The following is a 16,872-nucleotide window of genomic DNA, read 5'->3' on the forward strand; positions in this document are numbered from 1 at the left end:
TGAGCATCAATAAAAATTATGCCTTGCTAGGGGCGTAAAACTATAGCACTTGTTGGTAGGCAACCCAATGAATAAAATTTATTTTTGCTTTTTACTTTCTGTTCTTGAGTGTTTGCACAATTATGCTACTGTTATGATTGTGTTTTAATTAGTGTTTGTCCCAAGTAAAACCTTCAGGATCTTCTTGGGTGATAGTTGTTTGATCTTCCTGAAAAACAGAAACTTATGCACTCACGAAAATAATTTTCATAAATCACAGAAAAGTGTTTTTGGCCTGATTCATTTTGCAGAAGATTAATATACAAATTACCATGGTCGTCCTAAGTTTTCAGAATTTTTGGAGTTACAGAAGTATTCGAAATAGTCAGATTGCTACAGGCTGTTCTGTTTTGACAGATTCTATTTTCTTTGCGTTGTGTGCTTGTTTTGATGGCTCTATGGTTTTCTTTGATGAGTTTTTTCCATAGAAAAGTTGGAATACAATAGATATAATGCAAAAATAAAATATGAATTGGTTTGATACAGTACTTATAGCAGTGGTTTGCTTTCTTATACTAACGGATCTCACGAAGGTTTTGTTGAGTTTTGTGTGATTGAAGTTTTCAAGTTTTGGGTTATCTTGCGATGGATGAAGGAAGGATAGAAGCGCCTAAGCATGGGGATGCCCCGGCATCCCAAGCTATTATCCAAATATGAGAAACTAACTAAGCTTGGGGATGCCCCCGAGTGGCATCCCCTCTTTCTTCTAATGACCATCGGTATTTTACTCGAAGCTATATTTTTATTCGTCACATACTATGTGTTTTGCTTGGAGCATCTTGTATGTTATGAGTCTTTGCTTGTTTTATTTTGTGTTTTAAGTCTTGATCCCTCGCTGGACGCACCTATTTGAGAGAGCCAAAATTATGTCATGACTTGTTAGAATTGCTCTCTATGCTTCACTTAAAAAAATTGAGCTATGGACTTGCTCTAGTGCTTCACTTACATCTTTTTTGAGCATGGCATGCTTTAGTAATTTTCAATAAATTATCTCTTGCTTCACTTAAATTATTTTGAGAGAAAGAGAAAATTATGCTCATGATCTTCACTTATATTTGTTTGAGCTTATGAAAAGCAACACATGAAAATTAGTCCCAGAGTGATAGATATCCAAGAAGGAGATAATAAAAAGTTTCATGAAGATCATTGGACAAAATAAACTTGATTCTTAGTAATAGTTTTGAGGTATGATGATGTGATATGTGAGTTATGTTGATGAGTAATTATGCTCTAGTAAGAATATTGGTGTTAAGGTTTGTGATTCCCTATGCAAGCATGAAAGTCAATAGTCATGCAATTAAATTATATCCTACTTGTGGTGCATTATTCGGTGTTAATTATGCTTAATGCTTTCTTATGAGATTATTCATTTCTTTGTTGGTCTCTTCTCAACCTTTTGCTAGCCTTCATTTTGCACTAAGTATGATCTCTACTTGTGTATCCAAAATCCTTTAAACCAGTTTTGCCACATGAGTCCACTATATCTACCTATATGTGGTATTCTTTTGCCGTTCTAAGCAAATTTGCATGTGCCATCTCTAATTTTCAAAATGAACTTCTCTTTTGTGTGTTCATTTCGCTCGCGGAGCGGTGAGGGGTGGCTAATATTTTCCATGCTGGATGTGTTATTCTCACGATGAGTGTTTATTCACTTGTCATTGCATGAGAATAAGGCAAAGGTTTTAGGGATGCCCAGTCTTGAAATGAAAAAAATGAATTTACTTTATGTTATCAAATAATAAATTCCTTGGAAAGTGTTGGTATCGAGGGCAACCGTGGATACGGCTAGCCATGAAAAATGAAATTATGGTGGAAAAAGGAATAAATTGTATTTTCTGTTTGGGAACCGCCTATGAATATCTAGCATGGAAAGTGTTGGGAACTGTAAGTCATTTTTGTTGGTGGGATGGATACACCTCCCAAAATGTTTTTATCTCTAAGTTTTTCTCTTTGGGCTCTGGCACCTCTACAAATCCCTACTCCCCTCTGTGAAGGGCCTTTCTTTTACTTTATGCAATTTGTATTTTGAATTTGAGTCTCCGTCTTCTCTTATAAAAGCATCGACTAGGAGGCAATATGATCGTACTTGAGTATTGGGTGTAGCTAATATGCGACATGTTTTATGAATGGATCAATGGTTGAGCATTATGGGCTAGGGATAACTTATTTTAGCATTTATATTTTGAAAGACATGGTTGCTTGTTGATATGCTTGAGTATTTAAATTATCATGTCAAAACTAGATTATTGCTTTGAATCACATGAAAGTCCAAATGTCCATGCTATAAAGAAAAGAATATGGTATGACATGTTAGGCAGCATTTCACATCAAAAATTCTGTTTTATCACTTACCTACTCGAGGACGAGTAGGAGTTAAGCTTGGGGATGCTGATACTGTTGGGGAACGTTGCAGAAAATTAAAAAATTTCCTACGGTTTCACCAAGATCCATCTATGAGTTCATCTAAGCAACGAGTCAAGGGAGAGAGTTAGCATCTACATACCACTTGTAGATCGCGTGCGGAAGCTTGCAAGGTGATGATGTAGTCGTACTCGACGTGATTCGAATCACCGATAACCAAGTGCTGAACGGACAGCACCTCCGCGTTCAACACACGTACGGGACAGGAGACGTCTCCTCCTTCATGATCTAGCAAGGGGGAAGGAGAGGTTGAGGAAGACAGCTCCACCGGCAGCACGACGGCGTGGTGATGGTGGAGAGGCAGTACTCCGACAGGGCTTCGCCAAGCACACAACGGAGGAGGAGAGGTGTTGGGGAAGGGAGGGCTGCGCCTTGGAGGGTGGTCCGGCTGCCCTCCCCTCACCCCTCTATTTATAGGGGGAAGGGAGAAGGGGGCCGGCCCCCTAGAACCCATCTAGGGGGGGTGCGGCGGCCTAGGGGAGAGGGGAGAGGGTGGCTTGCCCCCCAAGCCAAGGGGGGCGCCCCCTCTAGGGTTCCCCCCCAACCCTTCCGGATCTCCTCGTGACGTCCAGGATCCCATCCGGGACTCCGAACAACATTCGGTAGTCACATACTAGTCTTCCTAATAACCCTAGCGTCACCGAACCTTAAGTGTGTAGACCCTACGGGTTCGGGAGACATGCAGACATGACCGAGACGCTCTCAGGTCAATAACCAACAGCGGGATCTGGATACCCATGATGTCTCCCACATGATCCTCGATGTTGTCATCGGATGAACCACGATGTCGAGGATTCGATCAAACCCTGTATGCAATTCCCTTTGTCAATCGGTACGTTACTTGCCCGAGACTCGATCGTCGGTATCCCAATACCTTGTTCAGTCTCGTTACCGGCAAGTCACTTTACTCGTACCGTAATGCATGATCCCGTGTCCAACACCTTGGTCACATTGAGCTCATTATGATGATGCATTACCGAGTGGGCCCAGAGATACCTCTCCGTCATACGGAGTGACAAATCCCAGTCTCGATCCGTGTCAACCCAACAGATACTTTCGGAGATACCTGTAATGCACCTTTATAGTCACCCAGTTACGTTGTGACGTTTGATACACCCAAGGCACTCTTACGGTATCCGGGAGTTACACGATCTCATGGTCGAAGGAAGAGATACTTGACACTGGCAAAGCTCTAGCAAAACGAACTACACGATCTTTTATGCTATGCTTAGGATTGGGTCTCGTCCATCACATCATTCTCCTAATGATGTGATCCCGTTATCAACGACATCCAATGTCCATAGTCAGGAAACCATGACTATCTGTTGATCACAACGAGCTAGTCAACTAGAGGCTCACCAGGGACATATTGTGGTCTAAGTATTCACACGTGTATTACGATTTCCGGATAATACAGTTATAGCATGAATAAAAGACATTTATCATGAACATTGAAATATAATAATACTTTTATTATTGCCTCTAGGGCATATTTCCAACAGTCTCCCACTTGCACTAGAGTCACCAATCTAGTTACATTGTGATGAATCGAACACCCATAGAGTTCTGGTGTTGATCATGTTTTGCACGCGAGAGAGGTTTAGTCAGCGGATCTACGACATTCAGATCCGTGTGCACTTTGCAAATCTCTATGTCTCCATCTTGAACATTTTCACGGATGGAGTTGAAGCGGCGCTTAATGTGCCCGGTCTTCTTGTGAAACCTGGGCTCCTTGGCGAGGGCAATAGCTCCAGTGTTATCATAGAAGAGTTTGATCGGCCCCGACGCATTGGGTATGACTCCTAGGTCGGTGATGAACTCCTTCACCCAAATCGCTTCGTGCGCTGCCTCCGAGGCTGCCATGTACTCCGCTTCACACGTAGATCCCGCCACGACGCTCTGCTTGCAGCTGCACCAGCTTACTGCTCCACCATTCAACATATACACGTATCCGGTTTGTGACTTAGAGTCATCCAGATCTGAGTCGAAGCTAGCGTCGACGTAACCCTTTACGACGAGCTCTTCGTCTCTTCCATAAACGAGAAACATGTCCTTCGTCCTTTTCAGGTACTTCAGGATATTCTTGACCGCTGTCCAGTGTTCCTTGCCGGGATTACTTTGGTATCTTGCTACCAAACTTACGGCAAGGTTTACATCGGGTCTGGTACACAGCATGGCATACATAATAGATCCTATGGCTGAAGCATAGGGGATGACACTCATCTCTTCTTTATCTTTTGCCGTGGTCGGTGACTGAGCCGAGCTCAATCTCACACCTTGTAACACAGGCAAGAACCCCTTCTTGGACTGATCCATTTTGAACCTCTTCAAAATCTTATCAAGGTATGTGCTTTGTGAAAGACCTATGAGGCGTCTCGATCTATCTCTATAGATCTTGATGCCTAATATATAAGCAGCTTCTCCAAGGTCCTTCATTGAAAAACACTTATTCAAGTAGGCCTTAATGTTGTCCAGAAATTCTATATTATTTCCCATCAAGAGTATGTCATCTACATATAATATGAGAAATGCTACAGAGCTCCCACTCACTTTCTTGTAAACGCAGGCTTCTCCATAAGTCTGCATAAACCCAAACGCTTTGATCATCTCATCAAAGCGAATGTTCCAACTCCGAGATGCTTGCACCAGTCCATAAATGGATCGCTGGAGCTTGCATACTTTGTTAGCGTTCCGAGGATCGACAAAACCTTCCGGCTGCATCATATATAGTTCTTCCTTAAGATGCCCGTTAAGGAATGCCGTTTTGACGTCCATTTGCCATATCTCATAATCATAGTATGCGGCAATTGCTAACATGATTCGGACGGACTTCAGCTTCGCTACGGGAGAGAAAGTCTCGTCGTAGTCAATCCCTTGAACTTGTCGATAACCCTTAGCGACAAGTCGAGCCTTATAGATTGTAACATTACCATCCGCGTCCGTCTTCTTCTTAAAGATCCATTTGTTTTCTATCGCTCGCCGATCATCGGGCAAGTCTGTCAAAGTCCATACTTTGTTTTCATACATGGATTCTATCTCGGATTTCATGGCTTCAAGCCATTTGTTGGAATCCGGGCCCGCCATCGCTTCTTCATAGTTCGAAGGTTCATTGTTGTCTAACAACATGATTTCCAGGACAGGGTTGCCGTACCACTCTGGTGCAGAACGTGTCCTTGTGGACCTACGAAGTTCAGCAGTAACTTGATCCGAAGTACCTTGATCATCATCATTGTTTTCCTCTTCGGTTGGTGTGGGCATCACAGGAACTGTTTCCTGCGCTGCGCCACTTTCCCGCTCAAGAGGTAGTACTTCACCGAGTTCTACTTTCCTCCCACTTACTTCTTTCGAGAGAAACTCTTTTTCCAGAAAGCATCCGTTCTTGGCAACAAAGATCTTGCCTTCGGATCTTAAGTAGAAGGTATACCCGACAGTTTCCTTAGGGTATCCTATGAATACGCATTTTTCCGACTTGGGTTCGAGCTTTTCAGGTTGAAGTTTCTTGACATAAGCATTGCATCCCCAAACTTTTAGAAACGACAGCTTAGGTTTCTTTCCAAACCATAATTCATACGGTGTCGTCTCAACGGATTTAGACGGTGCCCTATTTAAAGTGAATGTAGCTGTCTCTAGAGCGTATCCCCAAAATGATAGCGGTAAATCGGTAAGAGACATCATAGACCGCACCATATCCAATAGGGTGCGATTACGACGTTCGGACACACCGTTTCGCTGAGGTGTTCCAGGTGGCGTGAGCTGTGAAACGATTCCACATTTCCTTAAGTGTGTACCAAATTCGTGACTTAAGTATTCTCCTCCACGATCTGATCGTAAGAATTTTATCTTTCGGTCACGTTGATTCTCTACCTCATTCTGAAATTCCTTGAACTTTTCAAAGGTCTCAGACTTGTGTTTCATTAAGTAGACATACCCATATCTACTCAAGTCATCTGTGAGAGTGAGAACATAACGATATCCTCCGCGAGCCTCAACGCTCATTGGACCGCACACATCAGTATGTATGATTTCCAACAAGTTGGTTGCTCGCTCCATTGTTCTGGAGAATGGAGTCTTGGTCATTTTGCCCAAAAGGCATGGTTCGCACGTGTCAAACGATTCATAATCAAGAGACTCTAAAAGTCCATCGGCATGGAGCTTCTTCATGCGCTTGACACCAATGTGACCAAGGCGGCAGTGCCACAAGTATGTGGGACTATCATTATCAACTTTAAATCTTTTGGCATATACACTATGAACATGTGTAATATTACGCTCGAGATTCATTAAGAATAAACCATTGACCATCGGAGCATGACCATAAAACATATCTCTCATATAAATCGAACAACCATTATTCTCAGACTTAAATGAGTAGCCATCTCGTATTAAACGAGATCCAGATACAATGTTCATGCTCAAACTTGGCACTAAATAACAATTATTAAGGTTCAAAATTAATCCCGTAGGTAAATGTAGAGGCAGCGTGCCGACGGCGATCACATCGACTCTGGAACCATTCCCGACGCGCATCGTCACCTCGTCCTTCGCCAGTCTCCGTTTATTCCGCAGCTCCTGCTGTGAGTTACAAATATGAGCAACGGCACCGGTATCAAATACCCAGGAGTTACTACGAGTACTGGTAAGATACACATCAATCACATGTATATCAAATATACCTTTGGTGTTGCCGGCCTTCTTATCCGCTAAGTATTTGGGGCAGTTCCGCTTCTAGTGACCCTTCCCCTTGCAATAAAAGCACTCAGTCTCAGGCTTGGGTCCATTCTTTGACTTCTTCCCGGTAACTGGCTTACCAGGCGCGGCAACATCTTTGCCGTCCTTCTTGAAGTTCTTCTTACCCTTGCCCTTCTTGAACTTAGTGGTCTTATTGACCATCAACACTTGATGTTCTTTCTTGATTTCAGCCTCTGCTGACTTCAGCATCGAGAACACTTCAGGAATGGTCTTTTCCATCCCCTGCATGTTGTAGTTCATCACAAAGCTCTTGTAGCTTGGTGGGAGCGACTGGAGGATTCTGTCAATGACCGCCTCATCTGGGAGGTTAATGTTCAGCTGGGTCATACGGTTGTGCAACCCAGACATCTTCAGGATGTGCTCACTGACAGAACTGTTTTCCTCCATCTTACAATTGTAGAACTTGTCGGAGACATCATATCTCTCGACCCGGGCATGAGCTTGAAAAACTAGTTTCAGCTCTTCGAACATCTCATATGCTCCGTGGTGCTCAAAACGCTTTTGGAGCCCCGGTTCTAAGCTGTAAAGCATGCCGCACTGAACGAGGGAGTAATCATCAGCACGAGACTGCCAAGCATTCATAATGTCTTGGTTCTCTGGGACGGGAGCGTCACCTAGAGGTCCTTCTAGGACATATTGTTTCCTGGCAGCTATGAGGATGATCCTCAGGTTCCGGACCCAGTCCGTATAGTTGCTGCCATCATCTTTCAGCTTGGTTTTCTCTAGGAACGCGTTGAAGTTCATGTTGACATTAGCGTTGGCCATTGATCTACAAGACATATTTGCAAAGGTTTTAGACTAAGTTCATGATAATAAAGTTCTAATCAAATTATGAACTCCCACTTAGATTAGACATCCCTCTAGTCATCTAAGTGTTACACGATCCGAGTCGACTAGCCCGTGTCCGATCATCACGTGAGACGGACTAGTCATCGTCGGTGAACATTCTCATGTTGATCGTATCTTCCATACGATTCGTGTTCGACCTTTCGGTCTCCGTGTTCCGAGGCCATGTCTGCACATGCTAGGCTCGTCAAGTTAACCCTAAGTGTTTTCGTTGTGTAAAACTGTCTTACACCCGTTGTATGTGAACGTAAGAATCCATCACACCCGATCATCACGTGGTGCTTAGAAGCGACGAACTGTAGCAACGGTGCACAGTTAGGGGAGAACACTTCTTGAAATTTTTGTAAGGGATCATCTTATTTACTACCGTCGTCCTAAGTAAACAAGATGCAAAACATAATAAACATCACATGCAATTATATAGTTGTGACATGATATGGCCAATATCATATAGCTCCATTGATCTTCATCTTCGGGGCTCCATGATCATCTTGTCACCGGCTTGACACCATGATCTCCATCATCATGATCTCCATCATCGTGTCTTCATGAAGTTGTCACGCCAACGACTACTTCTACTTCTATGACTAACGTTTAGCAATAAAGTAAAGTAGTTTACATGACGTTATTCACTGACACGCAGGTCATACAAAAAATAAAGACAACTCCTATGGCTCCTGCCGGTTGTCATACTCATCGACATGCAAGTCGTGAATCCTATTACAAAGAACATGATCTCATACATCACAATTCATCATTCATCACAACTTCTGGCCATATCACATCACATGATCAATCGCTGCAAAAACAAGTTAGACGTCCTCTAATTGTTGTTGCATCTTTTACGTGGCTGCAATTGGGTTCTAGCAAGAACGTTTTCTTACCTACGAATCACCACAACGTGATTTTGTCAACTTCTATTTACCCTTCATAAGGGCCCTGTTCATCGATTCCGCTCCAACTAAAGTGGGAGAGACAGACACCCGCCAGCCACCTTATGCAACTAGTGCATGTCAGTCGGTGGAACCGGTCTCACGTAAGCGTACGTGTAAGGTTGGTCCGGGCCGCTTCATCCCACAATACCGTTGAGCAAGAAAAGACTAGTAGAGGCAAGTAAGATGACAGAATCCACGCCCACAACAAAATTGTGTTCTACTCGTGCAAAGAGAACTACGCATAGACCTAGCTCATGATGCCACTGTTGGGGAACGTTGCAGAAAATTAAAATTTTTCCTACGGTTTCACCAAGATCCGTCTATGAGTTCATCTAAGCAACGAGTCAAGGGAGAGAGTTAGCATCTACATACCACTTGTAGATCGCGTGCGGAAGCTTGCAAGGTGATGATGTAGTCGTACTCGACGTGATTCGAATCACCGATGACCAAGTGCTGAACGGACAGCACCTCCGCGTTCAACACACGTACGGGACGGGAGACGTCTCCTCCTTCTTGGTCCAGCAAGGGGGAAGGAGAGGTTGAGGAAGACAGCTCCACCGGCAGCACGACGGCGTGGTGATGGTGGAGAGGCAGTACTCCGACAGGGCTTCGCCAAGCACACAACGGAGGAGGAGAGGTGTTGGGGAAGGGAGGGCTGCGCCTTGGAGGGTGGTCCGGCTGCCCTCCCCTCACCCCTCTATTTATAGGGGGAAGGGAGAAGGGGGCCGGCCCCCTAGAACCCATCTAGGGGGGGTGCGGCGGCCTAGGGGAGAGGGGAGAGGGTGGCTTGCCCCCCAAGCCAAGGGGGGCGCCCCCTCTAGGGTTCCCCCTCAACCCTAGGCGCATGGGCCCAAGGGAGGGGGGTGCGGCCAGCCCACCAGGGGCTGGCTCCCTGCCCCACGCAGCCCATGTGGCCCCCCGGGAGGGGTGGCCCCTCCCGGTGGACCCCCGGAACCCTTCCGGTGGCCCCGGTACAATACCGGTATGACCCCGAAACTTCCCGGTGTCCGTTTGACAACTTCCCATATATAAATCTTTACCTCCGGACCCTTCCGGATCTCCTCGTGACGTCCAGGATCCCATCCGGGACTCCGAACAACATTCGGTAGCCACATACTAGTCTTCCTAATAACCCTAGCGTCACCGAACCTTAAGTGTGTAGACCCTACGGGTTCGGGAGACATGCAGACATGACCGAGACGCTCTCAGTCAATAACCAACAGCGGGATCTGGATACCCATGATGGCTCCCACATGCTCCTCGATGTTGTCATCGGATGAACCACGATGTCGAGGATTCGATCAAACCCTGTATGCAATTCCCTTTGTCAATCGGTACGTTACTTGCCCGAGACTCGATCGTCGGTATCCCAATACCTTGTTCAGTCTCGTTACCGGCAAGTCACTTTACTCGTACCGTAATGCATGATCCCGTGTCCAACACCTTGGTCACATTGAGCTCATTATGATGATGCATTACCGAGTGGGCCCAGAGATACCTCTCCGTCATACGGAGTGACAAATCCCAGTCTCGATCCGTGTCAACCCAACAGATACTTTCGGAGATACTTGTAATGCACCTTTATAGTCACCCAGTTACGTTGTGACGTTTGATACACCCAAGGCACTCTTACGGTATCCGGGAGTTACACGATCTCATGGTCGAAGGAAGAGATACTTGACACTGGCAAAGCTCTAGCAAAACGAACTACACGATCTTTTATGCTATGCTTAGGATTGGGTCTTGTCCATCACATCATTCTCCTAATGATGTGATCCCGTTATCAACGACATCCAATGTCCATAGTCAGGAAACCATGACTATCTGTTGATCACAACGAGCTAGTCAACTAGAGGCTCACCAGGGACATATTGTGGTCTAAGTATTCACACGTGTATTACGATTTCCGGATAATACAGTTATAGCATGAATAAAAGACATTTATCATGAACATTGAAATATAATAATACTTTTATTATTGCCTCTAGGGCATATTTCCAACAGATACGTCTCCAACATATCTATATTTTTTTATTGTTATGTGCCATTATATTATCAATGTTGGATGTTATATAATCATTTTATAGTCATTTTATATCATTTTTTGGTACTAACCTATTGACATAGTGCCAAGTGCCAGTTGCTGTTTTCTGCATGTTTTTTACATCGCAGGAAATCAATATCAGACGGAGTCCAAATGCCACAAAATTTTACGGAGATTTTTTATGGACCAGAAGACACGTAATGGACCTTGGCTGCGCCTGGGGGTGCTCCGAGGAGAGCACAACCCACCAGGGCATGCCAGGAGGCCCAGGCGCGCCCTGATGGGTTGTGCCCACCTCGGGTGCCCCCCCCCCCGGACCGCCTCTTTGCTCTATAAATATCCCAATGTTCCAGAAACCCTAGGGGAATCGACGAAATATTGATCCAGTCGCCGCAGAGTCCAGAACCAGCAGATCCAATCTAGACACCATCTCGGATGGGGTTCACTACCTCCATTGGTGCCTCTCCGATGATGCGTGAGTAGTTCTTTGTAGACCTTCGGGTCCGTAGTTAGTAGCTAGATGGCTTCCTCTTTCTCGCTGAATTCTCAATACAATGGTCTCTAGGAGATCCATATGATGTAACTCTTTTGCGTTGTGTTTGTTGGGCTCTGATGAACTTTGAGTTTATGATCAGTTATATTTTTTTATATCCATGAAAGTATTTGAGTTTCTTTGATCTCTTTTATGCATGATTGCTTATAGCCTCGTATTTCTTCTCCGATATTTGGGTTTTGTTTGGCCAACTTGATCTATTTATCTTGCAATGGGAAGAGGTGCTTTGTAGTGGGTTCGATCTTACGGTGCTTGATCCCAGTGACAGAAGGGGAACCGACACGTATCTATCGTTGCTACTAAGAATAAAACGATGGGGTCTATCTCTACATAGATAGATCTTGTCTACATCATGTCATCGTTCTTATTGCATTACTCCATTTTTCCATGAACTTAATACACTAGATGCATGATGGATAGCGGTCGATGTGTGGAGTAATAGTAGTAGATGCAGGCAGGAGTCGGTCTACTAATCTTGGACGTGATGCCTATATAATGATCATTGCCTGGATATCGTCATGATTATTTGAAGTTCTATGAATTGCCCAACAGTAATTTTTTCACCCACCGTTTGCTATTTTTCTCAGAGAAGCCACTAGTGTAACCTACGGCCCCTGGGTCTCTTTCTCATATATTTGCCTTTGCGATCTACTTTTTCCTTTGCATTTATTTTCAGATCTATAAAATCAAATATACAAAAATAACTTGCTGTAATTTATTTCTTATTTATTTTATTTGCTGTTTGATCTACCAATCTACTACAATTTCCTCACGTCCGTTTGCCCATCTTAGGGCGCCGCTACCCGAAAGGGATTGACAACCCCTTTTACACGTCGGGTTGCGAGGATTTGTTATCTGTGTGCAGGGGTTGTTTACGTTGTGTTTCTTGGTTCTCCTACTGGTTCGATAACCTTGGTTTCTTCACTAAGGGAAATACCTACCGTTGTTGTCCTGCATCATCCCTTCCTCTTTGAGGAAATATCGACGTAGCTTCAAGCCGCATCAGCACCACATGTTCTTTCACCAGGGTTTCTACCAAAATAGTGCATTCTATTATGGCTTCATGCGAAGCCAGCGAATGAGGCTCCAAAGCCGTTAAGCTGCCGCAAAAGGAGAACGGTCGAATACTGGATTACGAGGAGCAATAATACAACCTCTCTCGAACTCAAGGTATTTCTGACTTCCAGTACCATAGATGATGGAATCGTGGCAGCGGGACTGGTTTTACGCCCCGGATCTCCCAAAGAATATAGAGGAATGGGCTTGCTAATCTTTAATAACGAGCCTCCACGGGAGTTGTAACCCTCGATCTCGGTCACCATCCTATCCATGGAAACTTCTCAACTAGTGGGCACGGTTTATCATCTCAAGGACGTCGGGTGCAGGTTCGTGTCTGAAGAGAAACATCCACCCGTTCGTGTGGCGGGAGCACCCAATGTAAGACTATAGAGGCCAGCGCGACCCTTGCCATCTCAACAACCTGGAGATCTCACAATCCGAGTTGAAGTCGCGTATACACTTCGTGACCAATGTACCTATGAACGAGATTCCTTTTAGTGTTTTCATGGAGCCCTTTCATTGGGGTCATCACCCGGACAATGAAAATGTTGGCGCCCATACAAATACCTGGGCACTCCCAGCTGATCAACTAATGTTGTCTTGTTGTCTCAGACTCAGGCCTTCAGAGCTTTCATCTCGCCCCTCCCCCTCAGCATGAAGGAAACATATTCAAAGAGAGTGGTTAGAGTGGGTTTTAAATAAGAAATTTTGGACAAGCATATGTTGTTCCTAGGGAATCAATAACTATTTTCCTTATCTTCTTGTCAATTTTTGTGTGCACCCTTAAGAAGTTGTGACCGTGTGGCTGTATGGTGTTCTCAAATTGTATTGGTTGCCCAGCGACAATGATGTCTCTCCTCCTCTCTCTCTCATTCAGGAACCTTCGTGAAGCACCCCAGGTACCCAAGTGGTGGTCCAATTACTTCCTGGCTTGCAGTGCAATGTTCTTCTTACTCATCTTCTCAAACTCTTCGTTTTCACATTGACTGACAAATTCGTCGCACTCCTCTTCGGTCACCTTGTGCCACCTTGCTCCTTAGGTTGACGAAGGTTCTATTGGTTTTATATCTCTAAAAAAATTAGCGATCTCCTTCCCGACCACCTCGGCGCTCGGACCACCTCCAGCTCAGCGCTCCTCGGTGGCGCCACCGGCACAACCTGCCTCCCGCCTCGTCTCCGTCGCTGCCCGCATCGTCGCCGAAATCACCAGCCCACTACTCCTGAGAGGAGAGTGAGTGAATATAGAGAGGAAAAGAATGAATGGATATGTAATCCCAGTGCGTGCTTGACCACGCGGGGCGCAAACGCTTCTAGACATCAATGCAAGTCATCCCGTGTGCCAAGATCTGTGCTTGCTATCCGACGGTTACAGAGGCGTTCAAGGGAACTGACGAGAAATATGACCTCAGATATGTAAGATTTCCCAATAAAATCACAATCACAGATTTGCCTTTTGTTTTCCTCTACTCAAATAAAAAACAAAAATCCCGTCGTCAATCAGGCCGTTCCGGCCGGACGCCGCACCTCCCCTAGAAACCCTACTCCTTCCCTCCCCACCCGCAACCCAAAGCCGCGATTGCAGCGATGACGCCTCCCTTCCTCGCCGCCTCAGGCCCCGACGACTACGCGTTCGTCCGCTGCGCCTCCGGCTGCGACTCCTGGGCCCCCCACCACGTCCGCCTCGACGGCGACTCGTATCGCCTCTGCTCCTCCTGCGTCCTCCTCTCCAACCCCGAGGCCTACTGCTCCGCCTGCCTCCTCCTCCTCTTTCCCGGCGCCTACGCCGCCTCCTCCCGTGAAGCCCGCGTCGACTTCTCGCCAGGCCCCACCGCCGCCTGCTCCAACTGCGGCGTCTTCGTCGCCCACCTCTCCTGCATCCCGGACCCGTACTCCTTCATCTGCCCGCCGTGCGCCGCCGCCGTCGACAACGTGCCCTTCTCGTACGATCTCGCGGGAGTGGGGCGCTCCGCGCGCGTCCTCCTCACCGCGGCGCTGCTTTCGCACGAGTCCGCCTTGCACGACGCCGCCGCGGCCCGCGAGAAGGCGGAGCGTAGCCTACAGGAGGCTGCGGCCGCCCGGAGGCTAGCGCGCGACATGCTAGACGCCGCGTTTCGCGCCGCAGAGGCGGAGGCCTACAGGGACGCCAAGGAGCAGGCCACGCCGTCCGCGCCCGCAGTCGTGCATCTCAAGAAGAAGACGCCTAATACCAACGGGCACAAGAGGAAGACCCCCAAGAGCAACGATGCCAACAGGGAGAAGGACAAGCTGCTCAAGTTCAACGACATGCAGCAGCCGGCGCTGGCCTTTGCCGCAGCGGCGGCGGCCGCAGCCAGCTCAATGCCATCGCCATCGCCGATGCAATCATCAAGACTGAACCAGAGTCAAGTGAAACAGGAGGCCATGCCATTGCCGATGCCCTCATCGACATTGGACCGCGGAGGTGAATAAGCATGACATTATTGCAGATGCAGAGCCAATCAATTAACTGTACTGCACAATAACTGACTAACTGATGTGTAATTCTTTCAGGTTCAGCAGACAGAGCGGCGAAAGATGATTACAGGGCACTCTTCGGCACCTTGCAATAGTGAGATTGGGGGGGTTCCATTATCATTGTCCTGCAGCATTTGGTTCCAGCAATTTAAGGAATGAAAAGTTCCAGGGTCAAAGAATCCCCATCAAGTGTGAATTCCTCTCACTGTAAATTCTAGTCTTGAGGATATGTTAGCCGATCGTATCTACACGACTGTTTTCATCTTATATAGCTTCTCTGCATACTGTATCTGTTTGCTATTAATGGAAGAAAAGAATGTTGCTCGTGGATAATAGTTGCTCTCATGAATGCAAGAGGAACCGTGCTGCTAGAATAGAACCTACTGTTGGTTCCTTTCAGAAACCATCTGGCCAACCTATATGTTCTTGAGGTTTGTTTCAGGAACCTATATGCTAGTAGAACCGCGCTGCATCAAAGCACTTTATTATTGCACTTGGGGTGCATATGTTCTTTCATTCATGTTATTTGGCGTGAGGTTGTCAATGCACCTCTTTGTCAATTCTAGAAAGACTGGAGAAACGAGATGAAGGCCCTGTTCGGAGTCACTTTGTTTCCCAGCTCCGTGCTTTTTAACTCTAGCTTCGGGAGCGGAGTGGTGGAGTGGCGGGTCTCCGAACAGGGCCGAAGTGTCTCCTACATTTCTAGCATATCTCACTGTGTTTAATCTTGTTGTCACTTTTGTATCAAGATACTACCGTTTGTACTTTGAGCACTGCTACATGGAAGATGGTTGCCGGCTGATTCCTGCACGACCAAAAATTGCAGCCATGTGTCCCTTTCGTTCAGCAGCCGACATATGTGGTGAACGACCCTTGCACGATGGTCTATCCAGCGGTTTGCAAACAGCTTTTGCCATGCATTGACGGCTTCAATGGCTTGTCGTTCATAAATCGTCTACTTATTGTCGTTTGTATAGCAGTGCTGTTCGTTCAGTGGGCTACAGCCGTTGATCACGAGTGTCGTGCGATTTTCGTCCGCCAGCCATCATGTGTACAGTAGTTCCAGCATTATTTTGTTCCAGAGTATGTAAGCTGTAAAATCTGATTTTGGCAGTACATATTTGGTTCCAGAGTATGCTGATCAGATTCACAGCTTGGTGAGATTTCATTATTTTGTTGTTTCATGTTATTTATGTGGGGTTTTTATTATAACTTGATTTCCATCAAATATTCTCTTGTGTTTGCTAGGCAGACAAATAGTATTACTCTAATATTTTTGTTTATCTAGCCAAGAAAGCTAACACAGCCACATTATTCCATCTCCACACTTTTTTTTGCAGCCTCGCATTCACTTTTTTTCTTCTTTAGTTAGACATAAACATGCACTGTCTAACAGCTCGCTACCGACCTCCTTCCAATGGCTTATACCTATGTACAAGTATACCTAAGTGAGACTACTCCTGCAAAAAAAAAAAAACCTAAGTGAGACTTCAGGTGGTTGTGGAGAGATCTTTATTAAAACAAATGCATATATAAGGGTTATAAAAACAACTAGTAAAAGTAATGCAAAAGCAAATCGAAAAAGATCTTGTTGTTATGTTTTGAAAATAATAAAGTGTGTTAGAATTGTTGTATAAAAATGCAAAACTCTTTAGACTGAAGTTAATAAAATGTCATTTTGCTAATGAAAAAGTGAAGTTTAACTACATAGATTTCCTCCATTAGTCCAAGAC

At 45.6% G+C, this 16,872-nt stretch overlaps 1 protein-coding gene across 1 annotated transcript; it reads left to right on the forward strand.

The window, feature by feature from the left end:
- The first annotated feature begins 14,143 nt into the window (after positions 1–14,143).
- On the forward strand, positions 14,144–15,472 carry LOC119281183. The gene is made up of 2 exons (XM_037561781.1): positions 14,144–15,086; positions 15,176–15,472. Exons 1-2 carry the CDS (start codon positions 14,231–14,233, stop codon positions 15,232–15,234), a joined length of 915 nt encoding a protein of 304 aa, XP_037417678.1. The 5' UTR covers positions 14,144–14,230; the 3' UTR covers positions 15,235–15,472.
- Positions 15,473–16,872: the final 1,400 nt, after the last annotated feature.

This window comes from Triticum dicoccoides, chromosome 3B (assembly GCF_002162155.2).
Source record: "Triticum dicoccoides isolate Atlit2015 ecotype Zavitan chromosome 3B, WEW_v2.0, whole genome shotgun sequence".
Lineage (NCBI taxonomy): Eukaryota > Viridiplantae > Streptophyta > Magnoliopsida > Poales > Poaceae > Triticum > Triticum dicoccoides.